The 14,296-nt window shown below is 48.6% G+C and overlaps 1 protein-coding gene across 1 annotated transcript in view; it reads left to right on the top strand.

Annotated features, from left to right (window-relative positions):
- The window catches only part of BMERB1 (bMERB domain containing 1), a 144,731-nt gene extending 130,917 nt beyond the window's left edge, over positions 1–13,814 (top strand). The window contains exons 4-6 of the mRNA XM_055409541.2: positions 7,898–8,012; positions 9,431–9,513; positions 12,069–13,814. Coding sequence (XP_055265516.2) covers positions 7,898–8,012; positions 9,431–9,513; positions 12,069–12,181 — 311 coding nt within the window. The 3' untranslated portion in view covers positions 12,182–13,814. The remainder of the gene's footprint in view (positions 1–7,897; positions 8,013–9,430; positions 9,514–12,068) is intronic.
- The last annotated feature ends 482 nt before the right edge of the window (positions 13,815–14,296 follow it).

The following is a 14,296-nucleotide window of genomic DNA, read 5'->3' as shown; positions in this document are numbered from 1 at the left end:
GACGTCGTTCAAGTCCTAATCCTGCCCACCTCCTTGACCTTGGGCAAGTCCTGTTACCTCTCTGAGACTCGGTCTCTCCTCCTCTGAAAATGGGGTAGGAATAGTAATAGTACCTAATTCACTGAGTATAAATCTCATTGTGATGAATGAAACAGTGCAAACCATGTGCTTAGCTTGATGGCTGGTCCAAAGAGTCCAGCAAATATTAGCAATGTTTACTCTTATTATCCTGTTTGGGAATAGACAGAGTATGGTGGATACAAGCTCTGATTTTGGAGTCAAACCTACATCTGTCACTTATTAATCATGTGTCCTTGGGCAAGTTACTTCACTACAACGCAGTTTCTTCATCTCTAATCTGGGACAGTCATACTGTCTGTCTCAGAGGATTGTTGTGAGATTGACAAAGGGGATAAAACATGTAAAGTGCTTAGCAGGCGTCCAAGGTGGCTCAGTAAAGAATCTGCCTGCCAAACAGGAGACTTGGGTTCGATCCATGGGTCAGGAAGATCCCCTGGAGAAGGAAATGGCAACCCATTCCAATATTCTTGCCTAGAAAATCCCACTGACAGAGGACCTAGCAGGCTACAGTCCATGGGGTCTCAAAAAGTCAGACATGACTTAGCGACTAAACAACAACAACATCCTATTTAAGTGCTTAACAAATTAGCTCTATTGTTATTGGGCTTCCCAGGTGGCACTAGTGGTAAAGAACCTGCCTGCCAATGCAGAAGACCCAAGAGATGCAGGTTCGGTCCCTGGGTCGGGAAGGTCCCCTGGAGGAGGGCACAGCCACCCACTCCAGTGTTTTTGCCTGGAGAATCCCTTGAACAGAGGAACCTGGCAGGCTGCAGTCTATAGGGTTGCACAAGAGTTGGACACAACTGAAGCAATTTAGCACACACGTATTATTATTATTATTGTTATCATTAACTTGAGCTTTCTTGTGACTCAGAAGGTAAACAATCTGCCAGCAATGTGAGAGACCTGGGTTCGATCCCTGGGTTGGGAAGATCCCCTGGAGGAGGGCATGGCAACCCCACTCCAGTATTCTTACCTGGAGAATCCCCATGGATAAAGGGGCCTGGTGGGCTACAGTCCATGGGGTCGCAAAGAGTTGGACAGGACTGAGTGCCTAAGCACAGCACAGCGTGTCATTAATGTAACACATCCTTCTCATCCTTGAGGTCATAGCTTCTTTGACCTGTTTCCCAAAGAACGCCTTCCTTGCCCATCCAAGCTGGGTTAGATGCCTCTGGGGGCACTTACACTTCTCAACATACAGACAGTCCCCACCTTACAGTTTGATCTAACAATTTTTGGATTTTATAATGCTGTAAAGTCTCTTAAAATGTCTCCTGATGTTGCCACATATCCCCTGGTCAGGGTGGTGGGCAAATTGGCCCCTGAGAAACACTTTATTTTTTTTTTTTTAGGTAATTAATTTATTTTTTATTGGAGGCAAATTATTTTACAATATTATATTGGTTGGTTTTGCCATACATTGATATGAATTTGCCCCGGGTTTACATAAGTTCCCCCTCCTGAACACCCCTCCCACCTCCCTCCTCCCTTTATCCTCCCTCTGGGTCATCCCTGCATGCCAGCCCCGAGCATCCTATAACATGCATTGACCCTGAACTAGAGAAACACTTTAAAATCCAGAGATTTGGGTTTGAAGCCAGGATTGCCAGCTAACATTGAGCACCTTGATTTCCTGAGCCTTAAATTCTTTGTCTGCAAAGTGAAACAAACCATGAGGCATGCACACGGCAGTTGTGGATATGCCCTGAGATGACATAAGATAGCAAAGAGGAGTGTGTGCAATGATTATAGAATCTTCTGGCATCATTGCTTTAATGAGCAACTACTAAGGCTTGCCTGGTGGCTCAGATGGTAAAGAATCTGCCTACATTGCAAGATCCCCTGGAGAAGGGAAAGGCAACCGACTCCAGTATTATTGCCTGGAGGAGCCTGGCAAGCTGCAGTCCATGGGGTCCATGGGGTCACAAAGAGTTGGATGTAACTGAGTGACCAGACTTTCACTAGGTGCCAGGCATTGTGCAGGCCCTGGGAGGACACAAGTGAGTAGCCAGCCCTAATTGAAAGGGGGTGAGAGGACTTATTGGTGGTCCAGTGATTAAGACTCCTGGCATCCAATGCAGGGGTTGTGAGTTTGATCTCTGGTTGGAGAACTAAGATCCCACATGCTGTGTGGCATGGCCCCCAAAATAAACAATGATAATAAATAAATAGAATTTAAGAAAAGGGGACGAGACAGCTCTGGCTGTGTGCTTCTTGAGGCAATTAAAATGTTCTAAAATCAATTGTTATGATGACATGGAGTCCAAGTTCACTCTACTTGCCACATGATAGGCCAATAAATCCAAGACAAGGTGTTAAGACAAGGAAGGGACTTCATTTGGGAGCCGGCTGATGGAGAAGATGGCATGCTAGTGTCTCAAAATAACCGTCGTGTGGGGCCTGGATGTCAGGTTCTTTTATGGATCAGAGATGGGGGGAGCTGAGGAAACAAAAAGACCATTTAATTCCTGCAATTCCTAGAATGGCAAACCTCAGGCAGGGTGGGGTGTGTTAATTTCTTTCTTTCTGCCATCTACAGGTGGACAGGGTTATTTTAGTTTAACAGTTCGGCAGAGGCAGCAGGGTTCCCTGAGGCGAGCCATTATGTATGCTTATAATAAAAAAAGCGGCAAACCAGAGTTAAAGAGATAGGAACAGATTCAGCAGGGAGTCATAATTAACCCTTCCTGGTTACTTCAAAGCAATAGAACTTTAGGACCAGGATCCTGCCGCTGGAGGCTGGAGAAGAGAATCCTTCTTTGCGTCTTCCAGCTTCTGGTGGTCTCTACCAGTCCTCGCTTCTTGGCTTGTAGCTGCCTTATTCCAGTCTCTGCCTCTGTCGTGGCCTTCCTCTCTTTGTGTATCTCTGTGTCATCTCTTTTTTTAAAAAAAAAAAAATATATATATTTTTTTGGCTGCACCAGGTCTTAGCTGTAGCACGCAGGACCTTCCATCTTTGTTGTGGCATGTGGGACCTAGTTCCCCAACCAGGGATCAAACCTGCGCCCCTTGCACTGGGAGGGCAGAATCTTGGCCACTGGCCCACCAGAAAGTCCCCATCTCCTCTTCTGATAAGAACACTAATTATTGGATTAAGGGCTCATCCGAATGAGTATGACCTCATCTTAACTAATCACATCCACAAAAACCTTATTCCCACGTAGGGTATTTCCAAATAAAATTAGGGGTGGCCAGAAGGAGAAGAGGGCTTCAGAGGATGAGACGACTGGATGGCATCACCGATGCAATGGGCATGAACTTGGGCAAACCTTGGGAGATGATGAGGGACAGAGAGGCCTGGCATGCTGCAGTCCATGGGGTTGCAAAGAATTGGATATGACTGGGTGACTGAACAACAACAGGAGTACTATTTATCCTAATATAGGCAGAAAGCTCAACCCAACCTCACAAGGGATCAGAACCAGAATCAGGAAAGCCGTGGAATATTTTTGGCCCCTGCTCTGTCTCACTGTCCATTTTGGAGCTCGTTCCATGTCTTCCCTCTAGCACATGAGCCAAGCAAGGTCACTGTTATCAAACCACACATGGGTCCCACTTGCCCCTGTGCAGTAAAGCCAGCCTGCTGACACCTGGTGGTGGGGAAGGAAAGGGCAGTGTTTATTGCAGGGACAAGCAAGGAGTCCAGGACAGCTAGTGCCCAGAATACCAGAGCTCCTCAATGGGTTTCAGCAAAGCATTCTTGAAGCCCAGGTGAGGGAGGGGCATCCCAGGGTCTGTGATCGGCTCGTGCACAATTCTCTTGATTGGCTGATGGTGGTGAGGTCACTGGGCAGTGTCCCAGCGGTTAACACTGTCAATCTTTAAGCTCCAGGGGGTCTGAGGGCTATGGGCTCATGTCCATCAAGTAGTTAACATGTCCCATTTGGTGGGGGGGTTTAGCCTCTGTAAAACAACTCAGGAAATGTACATCAGATACTGTTATCTAGGGGACTTCAGATAGGAGCTGAAGCAGAGGATGTGGGTGGGTGGGTGGGGGTGTCTGTCCCAAAAAGGCCCCAGAGGGTCCCTGCTCGGTTACAACTTCATCTCCCTTCCATGATTTTCCCACCCAAGAGCCCAACTCTATATCCCAATTTTCAGCTTCCCAGGGGACTCTGATGGGCCCAGCATGGGTTGATGACTCTCTCTTGAGAGGAAGAATTCCCAGAGCCCACTCTTAGCTCAGCAGGACACATGGGTGGCACTGGGGCAAAGGATACACAAGGGTGTGGCCAGCCAAGGCCTCCCCAGGCCAGAGGGGCTTCACCAGGGGCCATGGCAGCCTCAAGAGCATGGGTGGGAAATGGGTGGAAGTTGGGGGTCTTTGGTGGACACAATACCTAGGCTGTATCACTGACCAGGCCTGGGATTAGGGTGAGAAGAAAAAGGCGCTCAGCTGAAACGTGAGAAATTCAGCAATCATATTTTCATGCAATATTTAGAATACCAAAATTCACTCAAAAAAAGTTTAAATAAACATGAGATCGGTACTGACACTCAATGGGCAGAAACCAGGAATGCTAAACCTGCATGGAAGGGACAGTCCCCGCTGAAGGACGTGTTCTGCTTAAAATGCCATCATTGGTCCTGCAGAGAAATACAAAAGGTCAATGGGTCACTTAGCAACAGAGCCCAGGTCCTCCCCCCCACCCCCACTGATTCTCCTAGGAAACCGTATCTTCCCGATCACTTCCCTGAAGAAAGACAGATATTACAGTTCCCTTTCCTCTCCTGCCTTGCTGTTCACCTCTCTCCACTGTGTCCTCTGACTCCTTGTTGTTAAGAGCATTTCTGTGTATTCCCTGGACCAGTGCCAGGTTTCTAGATGGACTTAGGTGGGTTTAGGAGGAAACAACCCAATGCTCCCAGCAATACAGCAATAAAAATAATAAGTAAAGAGAGGACTGAAAGGCCAAGAAAATCATGCTGCTTCTGCCAGGGTCAGAAAATAATTCAGCCGACTATGATGAGACAAAGTTGCTCGATCATATCTGACTTTTTGTGACCCCATGGACTGTAGCCCGCCCGGTTCCTCAGTCCAAGGGATTCTCCAGGCAAGAATACTGGAGTGGGTTGCTATTTGCTTCCCCAGGGAATCTCTGGACCTAGAGATCGGACTGCATTTCGGGCAGATTCTTTGCTTTCTGAGCTACCAGGGAGGTGGTGCTAGTGGTAAAGAACCCGCCTGCCAATGCAGGAGACCTAAGAGTCTCAAGTTCGATTTCTGGGTTGGGAAGATCCCCTGGAGAAGGAAATAGCATCCCATTCCAGTATTCTTGCCTGGAGAATCATATGGACAGAGGAGTCTGGCGGGCTACAGTCCATAGGGCCTCAGAAAGTCAGACATGACTGAAGTGACTTCACACAAACATGATGAGAGAGAACACCTGGGGCCCTCCACACCCTCATGGCTTCTCAGGGACAAGCTAAGATGTCTCACCCACCTCCCCTGCCGCCACCAACCCTTCTGGGCTGGGGATGCTTAGACTTGGCTGTAGAGGCCATGGTACTCTTCCCTTGGACATAAAAATAGTGTCTCCAAAAAAAAAAAAAACAACAGAATAGAAATGGTGTCGCCCTCATAGAGTTGTTGGAAAGAATTCAACTAGTAATTCTCAACGATCAACCAGGGTGATTTGCCCCGCAGAGGACATTGGCCTTGTCAGGAGACCCACTTGGTGGTCACGACTAGGAGAGGGGGCTGCTCCGTGGTCACCGCTAGGAGTGGAGGTGGCTCCCGGTATCTAGTGGGTGGAGGTCAGGGATGCTGCTCAACATCCTACAGTGCTTCGGACAGCCCCCATGACAGAGAATGGTCCAACCTCAAAAGTCAATAGTGCCAAGGTTGAGAAACCCAGATTAAATGAAAATATAATACATGGTAATACAAATACGATGATAATTGTTGCCATTTATTAAGCACTTAACTTTTGCCTGCTTCTTATGCCATGAGACTTGCTTTTCCTTCATTAAGTATTTATTTCTTTTGTACTCGGTTTGGTAAATGTGTAATCTAGAGAGCCTTTAATCATGAAAGCAAAAGTGATGATGTCAGATAAGAGCTATGATAATAGTAGCTGACTGGTCATGAACCCTAACTGTGGTGTTTTGACTTCTCTCTCTTAAAACTTGCAACAACTTTATGACTGTCTCTGTTGAGACACTGGATGCTCAGAGAGGTTGAGGAGTGTGCCTGGAGTCACATAGCTAAGAAGGGGAGGAGGTGGGGCATCAAGCCAGGATTGTGATTCTATGGCGAGGTCTCCCAGTTGTGATAAGGTCTACAGACCACCTTAGTCTACAGGTAGGAGGTCCTGGCAGACGATGGTGGCCTGGGCTAAGGGGGTGTGCTGGAGGAGATGAGAAGCGAGTGGGAGGGTCACATCGCCAAGCCCGTGGAGATACTAGGCATCAGATGTGTGATGCCGACAGGGGATAAAGTTGGCAAGTAGGTGGGTGATGCTGGGAAACAAAAGTAGCAGTAGATAGGTGAGGGCACAGAAGTACCAGTAGATAGGTGAGTGGTGCCGGGAAGCAGATGGGTGGTGCTTGCAGGCAGGTGAGTGATACCAGAAGGTAAATGGGCAATGCCTACAGGTAGGTGGGTGGAGTCTGCAGGTAGGTAGGTGGGGCTTAAGGCAGGTGAGAGATGCTGGCCAGAAGGGTGTGTCATCCACGCAAGCAGGTGAACAGCACTGGCTGGTGGTATGGAGACCTAGGTCAGTAACTGGTTTGCAAGCTGGGATAGACCCCTTTGAGTAGGTGGCCTCTTCTGTGAGTTTATGGAGGGGCTGAGGGCCCTGAGCAGAGGGCTGCAGTTGAGTATCTGGGGAGGCTAGGAGATGCCTGAACGGGCAAGAGATAGTGGGGTTGAATAGCTTGTGGACAGAGGTTTGTGAGTTCCTGGGGACTCTACCCATAGCTGCGTGACTCTGGTGTAAGATCTGGGACCTGGCAGAGGACAGGGGAGTATTGGAGGGCTACTGCTGGTAACTTGGAAAGGACAGTGACATCACTCCCTGAGTCCAAGGGCGCTGTGGTTAATCCACTTGCTGAGGGCAAGGATGCTCCGTGATGCTGATGAGTGATTTGCAGAATCAGACTTCGGGACCCACTGCCATTGTCAGCACAGCGAGGATGAGCAGGAATACAGGGGCTGCTCGAGCCCAGTTCCTTGCTTCCCTCTGATCAGTGAAAGAAACCGATTTTCTCTCTAACCCAAATATTATATTCTCCTTGTCTCTGGTTCTGCCTCCAGATCTAGAGGAAATAGTCAGTGACAGTGTGTTTGAACTGGCAGAGGGACAAGCTGCCCCATGAATTTTATCTTCTGAAGGGGTCTGAGCAGAGGGAGCCAGTGCAGGGTTAAGTTTCTGCCCTCCTGGTTGTCAGTCTTCATGTCCAGCCCTCGTTGTTTTGTCTCTTCTATGGTGCTCTAGCCTTTGGTATTTGGAACAAGTTGGGAAAGCGTGGGTGCTTTCTGTCTGATGGGTTGGGTAAGCCTCACTACAGAGTAGTCACCTCCTGCACCCCGCCTGTGCCCTTCTCCCCTCGGCCTCCTTCAGGACCCCCTTACAGCATCAATATCATTTAACAAGCATCCACCAAAGGCCAGCTCTGTGCCAAGTCGTTTACTAAGATTCCCGCATTCTTGCATTCAAGCCTTACTGTATATTTTACAGAGGAGGAAACAGAAGCTTGAACCAATTCAGTTGCCTTTCCAGGTTCATCCAGCAAGTTAAATGGTCAAGCAAGTCCTGGCCCCTCAGACTCAGTTACATTCAAACTGTCTCTGCTAATGTGTTCTTCCCAGAAAAAGAAAAAACCAAGTTGCAGAAGCAGAGAGAAGATGAGCTCATCCAGAAGATCCACAAACTGGTGCAGAAGAGAGACTTCCTGGTGGACGACGCAGAGGTTGAGCGGTTAAGGTAAGTGGGCAGTGTGTCCCCTGGGCAGGGCTGGGGCTGTTAGAATGCAGCTCAGCTTCCTTCCAAAGCCCGTCATCTGCTCCCAGACTCACAGCTTTGCAACGGGCATGTCCTGGCCAAATGCTTCCCAAACACTAGATCCAGATGAATCCTTCTGGCCCAAGGCCCCACAGCCTATTCAAGAGAAATTTAAATCCAGCTTCAGAAAGTTTTTCAAAGGCCTGTGGATCTTAAGTGAATGTCATCTGAGAAGGTGACCAGGGAAGAATTACATCACAGAGCACATGGAAGAGCTTCCTACCCCTTTTTTTCAGTCTACTTCCTCCCAACTCGTCAAGGCACCTTTTCCAGAAACTTCTATCCGTTTCTACAGAAACTCTACCCTTTGTCCTAACTTGCTTCCTCACCCACCCTCCCCACTTCGCAGCTCTGTTCTCTCCCTTCCTGTCTCCTGGGGGCCTCTGCTGCCCCTCCCTAGCCTTCAGGGTCTCCTATTTGCAGATGCCCCTGCCCCGTTGATCTGGTCAACCATGGGCCCTGGAGCCGCAGTACTCTTGAAGTCTCTGCAGGGGACCAGAGGGCACGAAAGATGCCAATGTTGATTCTTGAATTTTTTTGTGCTGGAGCAAAATCTTGAGAGTCATCCACAGGGGAGAGGCTCAAAGGGCCTCTTCCAAACCAGAGGACAACTTCCCTTTAATTCTCTGTGACCTCCCGAGTCCTCCAAGGCTGCTAGGATGCACTTTGCCTAACTCAGCCAGGCTCGGACATTGGCTTTGCTTCTGGTGACCCTTGGGAGAGCTGAGGCAGCTTGCCTTCTGAGACCTGCCACATTCTTTGTCTAGGGAAACCTAAAGGTGCAGGATCAGGAGAGGAATTGCCCAGCTCACTAAATCTCTGGTAGGGAGGCTGGGTCCTGTAACACCCCTGCCTCTGCCCTCGGGTCCCACACCAGTAGGCGTGGGCATTTACTCCATCACTGAGGTGTGTTTCTGCTTCATAGTAGATTCATCAAACAACAACCACCCACCCATTGTAAACACATAACAACATGTGCACACCACCCCCACACAAAGCATAACACACATGTGCCACCCACACGAAACACACACGTACCATCCACACATAACACATGCACCAGTCACACGCAGGACACATCAGCATATACGCACCACCCACATAAAACACACAGCAACACACACACACCCTCCATAAAGTCTGATACATGACCCCACGCTCTCGCCTCACTTTATCAGTTCCTTGATACTCTCCTGCTGGTGCTGCTAAGTTGCTCAGTCGGGTCCGACTCTGTGCGACCCCATAGACGGCAGCGCACCAGGCTCCCCCGTCCCTGGGATGCTCCAGGCAAGAACCCTGGCTTACTGCTATTTCCTGTCTTTACATGTCTGTCTTCACAGGGAGCAAGAAGAAGATAAGGAAATGGCCGATTTTCTGAGAATCAAGTTAAAACCTCTAGACAAAGTAACCAAATCTTCAGCCAGTGAGTGCATACACTATTCCTTCTCCTCCCACATCCGAGAGAAAAGGAAATTTAAATGAGGTCTGGAAGCCAAGGGGACACAACAAAAATGCTTTCTAGAGATCAAACTTGACCACAGGTTGGCAGCAGGCAGGGCCAGCTTCACGGGTGAGGAAGCCCAGGGCCCCACAGCTAGAAGGGCACTGTACTTGCTTTCATGTCCTGCTATTGCTGTCTTGGAAGTCTTAAGAATTTTCCAACAAGAGGCCCTGCCTTTTCATTTTGCACTGAGTCCTGAAAACTGTGTAGCTAGTGCTGGCAGCTAGTCCTTGCTCATATGATTTGGTACAGTTCATAGAAGGAGTTGGGTGGCCACTGAGGCAAGAAGGTGGGAACTAAGGCTCAGGAAGCTCTGGCCTCTGTTGGAGTTGGAATCGCTGGAGCAACAAAGACAGACGTTCACTTCTCAGAATACCAGCCTCACAAGATACTCAAAGCAAAAAGGGTTCTGGGTGAAATAAGTTTGGGAAATGCTGTGCCCTTGACCACCCTTTGTAGGCTTCCAATACCCATTAGCATATTAAACTGATAACCAGTCCTGCTGGATAGGAACTGCCTTCTTCTCCTTGTTGGCCCAGTGAGACCACTTTGAGTTACAAGAAATGGGTGTCCAATTCAAACTGGCCCTAGCAATAAAAGGTGATTTGCTGGAAAAAGAGCAGTGGGAGCCAGGGCTTCAGGGACTGGACACCCTTGCTTTCCACTTGGCACCTCTTGTCATGTTAGTTTCATTTCCTCCTACTACACAGGCCTTCCTGGGGCCAGAAATCCAGGACCATAACTTAGCAGGAGCAAGGCAACAACTGGTATCTAAACGTGTAAGATTCTGACCAGCCTTTCTTGGATCACGTTCCCACCTGCTAGGCCCATCGAAGCGACTGGGAAGTTGCGATTTTCTGGATCTGGGTCACACGCCCACCCCTGTAGCCACAGAGGCATGAACTGTTAACAGAGGAAGAGCGATTGACAGGTTGTTGGGAAGACAAAACCCAGAAGCTGCCACTCCCAACTGAAGCCACAAACCCGGTTTTTCCCTAACTAGCCATTAATAGTATTCCATGAAAACACACTTGTCCTGTGTGAAGGAATAAAGAAAGAGAAGGGCCCTGGTCCTTCTGCAGGCCCCTAAAGTCACAAGGCACATGGTTTTTGCCTAAATCCAGCATCTTCAATAGACTGTCTCTTCCATGAAAGGCAAATGAGAAAAACTCCACCTAACAGTGTGGAAAAGGAAACAAGCAAGGAAACATGTCTTCTGTGTAAGATTATGGATAGAAAAAAGAATCCCAGCCAGAATTCAAAACACCAGCCTGTACCACATGCAAGTGTTGGGTCCAAATATACATCATCCATGTGGGCTGGAATCCCAAGTTGAAAAATTAAAACTAATCTAAAACCAGTGAAATCTCTGGAACCCCAGCAAAGCAAATGTAAAGTTGCTCAACAGAGACCCCTCAGCTCCCATAACACAGCCCACAGATTAAAAACAACTCCCATGCAGATGATCTCTCAATAAAAAATTTAAAACCAATGAAGAATAGAAACACCATGAAAGGAGTCCACAGATGCAAGAAAAGAGAATGTCCTCCCATGAACCAGAAATAAGAGAGTATCTAAAAGAGATAATAAGTGTGTTTACAATGACTAAAAAGATAAAGGAATAATACTCAAAATGAAATAGTAAGATGCTTTGAAAAAAAGAAGAGGTAAATTAGCAAAGAATTAGCCTTCTAAAAAATTACTGTCAGAGGAATTCCCCGATGGTGCAGGGGTTAGAACTTTGTGTTGTCACTGCCAAGGGCCCAGCTTCAATCAATGACTGTAGAACTAAAATTCCACAAACTGTGTGGCAGAAACAACACAAAACAAAAAAAACTATTGTCACTGAAGTGAAAACTCAATGGATTAAACACAAAGACACAGCTGAAGGGAGGATTCACATAATTGGAAGACAGAGCTGAGAAAATTACCCCAGAATGCAGTACCAAGAGACAAACAGATGGAAAATGTGAAAGGGAAGTTATGAAACATGGACTCATAAGAGTAATAAGGTCAAACGGACATCCCAGAGGCATTCCAGAAGGAGCACGCACAGAGAATGACAGGCGTATCTGAGAGTATCTGAAGCGATAATGTATGAGCATTTTCCAGAACTGAAAGGTAGCCCTCTGGTTGAAGTGACTTCTTATTTCTCAGTCAAATACTTCTTGGATGACAGACCCGGGGCTGGGCTTGGCAGATAACAACGGTGAGGAGAACAGAACAGGAGAAGGGCTAAAAGCTGTAGTTAGAAGCCACGGCCTGAAAGCTGCTGGACCTCCAGGGAGGTGGGAACAGTCACCAGGACCATATAAAATGCATGTCAGCTTCCCAGACTTGACCTGTGTGGCCTTGGGGCGGGGCCTGGCCGGGGTTGGGGTGGACCTGGGGCTGCAGACCGTCAGGGCTCTCCTCACCTCACCGCTCCCTCTCTCCTGTTTCCCCTCCCTGCCCCCCGCTCTCCTCCCTTGCTGCAGGCTCCCGAGCAGAGAAGAAAGCAGACCCCCCGCCTAGCAAGCCCACGGTGGCCAAGACGGGGCTGGCGCTCATCAAGGATTGCTGCGGGGCCGCCCAGTGCAGCATCATGTAGCCCCCACACGGGGTGCCCCCGGGGCCACGGGGACCCCCTCACACCCTCTTGTCTTCAGAGCCCCCATTTCACCGGGGCCCAAGAGCTGTCCAAGGCAGAAGGGATTGAAGGCAAGCCCGTGACCGCCGCCAAGGGCCTGGCCGCCCTGTACAGAGTGTAGCAATAGGGAGTCCCTCACCGTCGCATGGCCCTCCCCAGAGCATGCCGAACCCAGGAGTCTGTCTCCCTGTTTATCCAACCACCAGGAAAGGTCCTCCCTTGAAAAAAGTATTATCTCCACTTCTAGCTAGCTGTATCTCACCCACCGTGCAAATGAACTGGGAGAGGGGCATGATCCCCAGGTGTGTACAGTTGTGACTTTTCAGCAGTCCAGCGCCATGCTGGACGCTTCCCCTAGCTGCTCTCCTAGCTCTGCTGTCAGGCTGCCCCAGACAGTCCCGTCCCCCCGTTCTCTTTCCTCTCCCAGGGGTTTGGGCCCTGGAGGGCTCCACGTAGCCCACGTGTCTGTGGAGACACAGAGGGCCCATCTGGAAAAACTGGGCTTGTGTGTGGTCGTCGTCACGTCTCCCGCTTCCTCCCCTCCGGTGTCTGGGCGCGGCTCACATCAGGACTGTGTCTGTCCACTCTTGGTTCTTCCTTTGCAACGTCTGCTCCAGGTATGTGTGGATGCGCTTCCCCCGGCTGGAGCGCACCTAGTGCTTGGAAGAGGTAGCAGAGAGCTGGGAGCTGCAACACAAGGCCAGGGAAGATGAGAACAGACCCAGAGCAGACGTACTTACTCTCCACACCCCGGGGCCCACCGGCTGGACGGCGTGCCGGCAGGACGCCACTCACCGGCCTAACACACAGACCTCTGCAAACATCAGTGGCAGGCGGGAGAGGCGGCCTGACCCAACCGTGTCCAATCATTTGGTGGTGTATCTTAACCAGCCTGAAAAATTCCACCTGTGTAACTTGATGTACATTTGCTACAGCCAGCCCGGCACAGCCAATGTGATCTCTCTGTACGTGTGTGTGTCGTGACCGGCCTAAGTAGTTAGCGTAACTCAAGATTCGCTGATGTGCAATCATCCATTGGAGAAAATAAAACTGGAAACCACGTACACAGCATTTTTAAAGTTTTTACTTTATTTTTGACTATAGAAGTAACCCATGTACATAGATAGTAAATCATTTACAAAGTACCAAAAGTATAAAAAAGTTTTTTTTTGTTTTTTTAAACTCCCAATATTTCTCCACCTACTCTGACATTTTGGCATATGTCCTGTCTTTTTTTATGCATTTTTTTTTCATGATTGGCATTCTGTTGTACCATTCTATAACAGTTTTCTTTTTCCACCTATCATAGGATCACTGTTGTTCTGCCACGTCATTAAAAGCTCTTTGTAAACATTAAACACTTCATAAATATTTACAATGGCTGCTTAGTAATCCATCTTGTGGATATACTGTAATTTATCTAACCAGACCCTCCGTATTAAACATTTAAGCTGTTTCTAGTGTTTCAGTTTTATAAGTAATGTAAACATCTTGGGGGGTGGAGGTGGAGGGCAGGTGTTGGGTAAAGCTTCATCTGAATTTCTGATTTTTCCTTAGCACAGACTCCTAGAAGTAAGGTTCTAATTTACATGGGTCACATTTTTTCAAAATATTTGTAAATTAAAAAAAAAAAAGTGAAGGTCTCTCTAGTCACAGCAGCTTTGGAATTGACACAAAATATCTTTGAGTGCGATGGCCCCTCCCAGTGGGCAGCATGCTCCCAGCCCCTCCTACTCTGTCACTGATGCGCTTCTGATTCAGTCCAAGCTTCCGCCTGCTCACCACTTCCTGTCTATTCTGAAGATGAAGAGGCTCCCTCAGGTCACTGCCAGGACCATCACCTGCCCTCAGGGGGCACTGCCCTAGTCCAAGCATGAAGCCAGTCTTCCTAGGGCTACCTAGGAATAATGTATTCTCTCAACCAGCGGGGTTTAAGTAATAGAAATTGATAGTCTCACAGTTCTGGAGGCCAGAAGCCAGTGTCCTCCGGACTGTGCTCTCTCTGCAGGCTCTTGGGAAGAATGCTTCCTTGCCTCTTCCAGCTCCTTTAACCAGGTAGGGAAGATCCGCTGGAGG

The sequence above is a fragment of the Moschus berezovskii genome, chromosome 27 (genome assembly GCF_049115385.1).
Source record: "Moschus berezovskii isolate FMDL1 chromosome 27, NW_MosBer_1.0, whole genome shotgun sequence".
NCBI classification, from domain to species: Eukaryota; Metazoa; Chordata; class Mammalia; order Artiodactyla; family Moschidae; genus Moschus; species Moschus berezovskii.
This window is presented reverse-complemented; position numbering and strand designations above follow the sequence as displayed.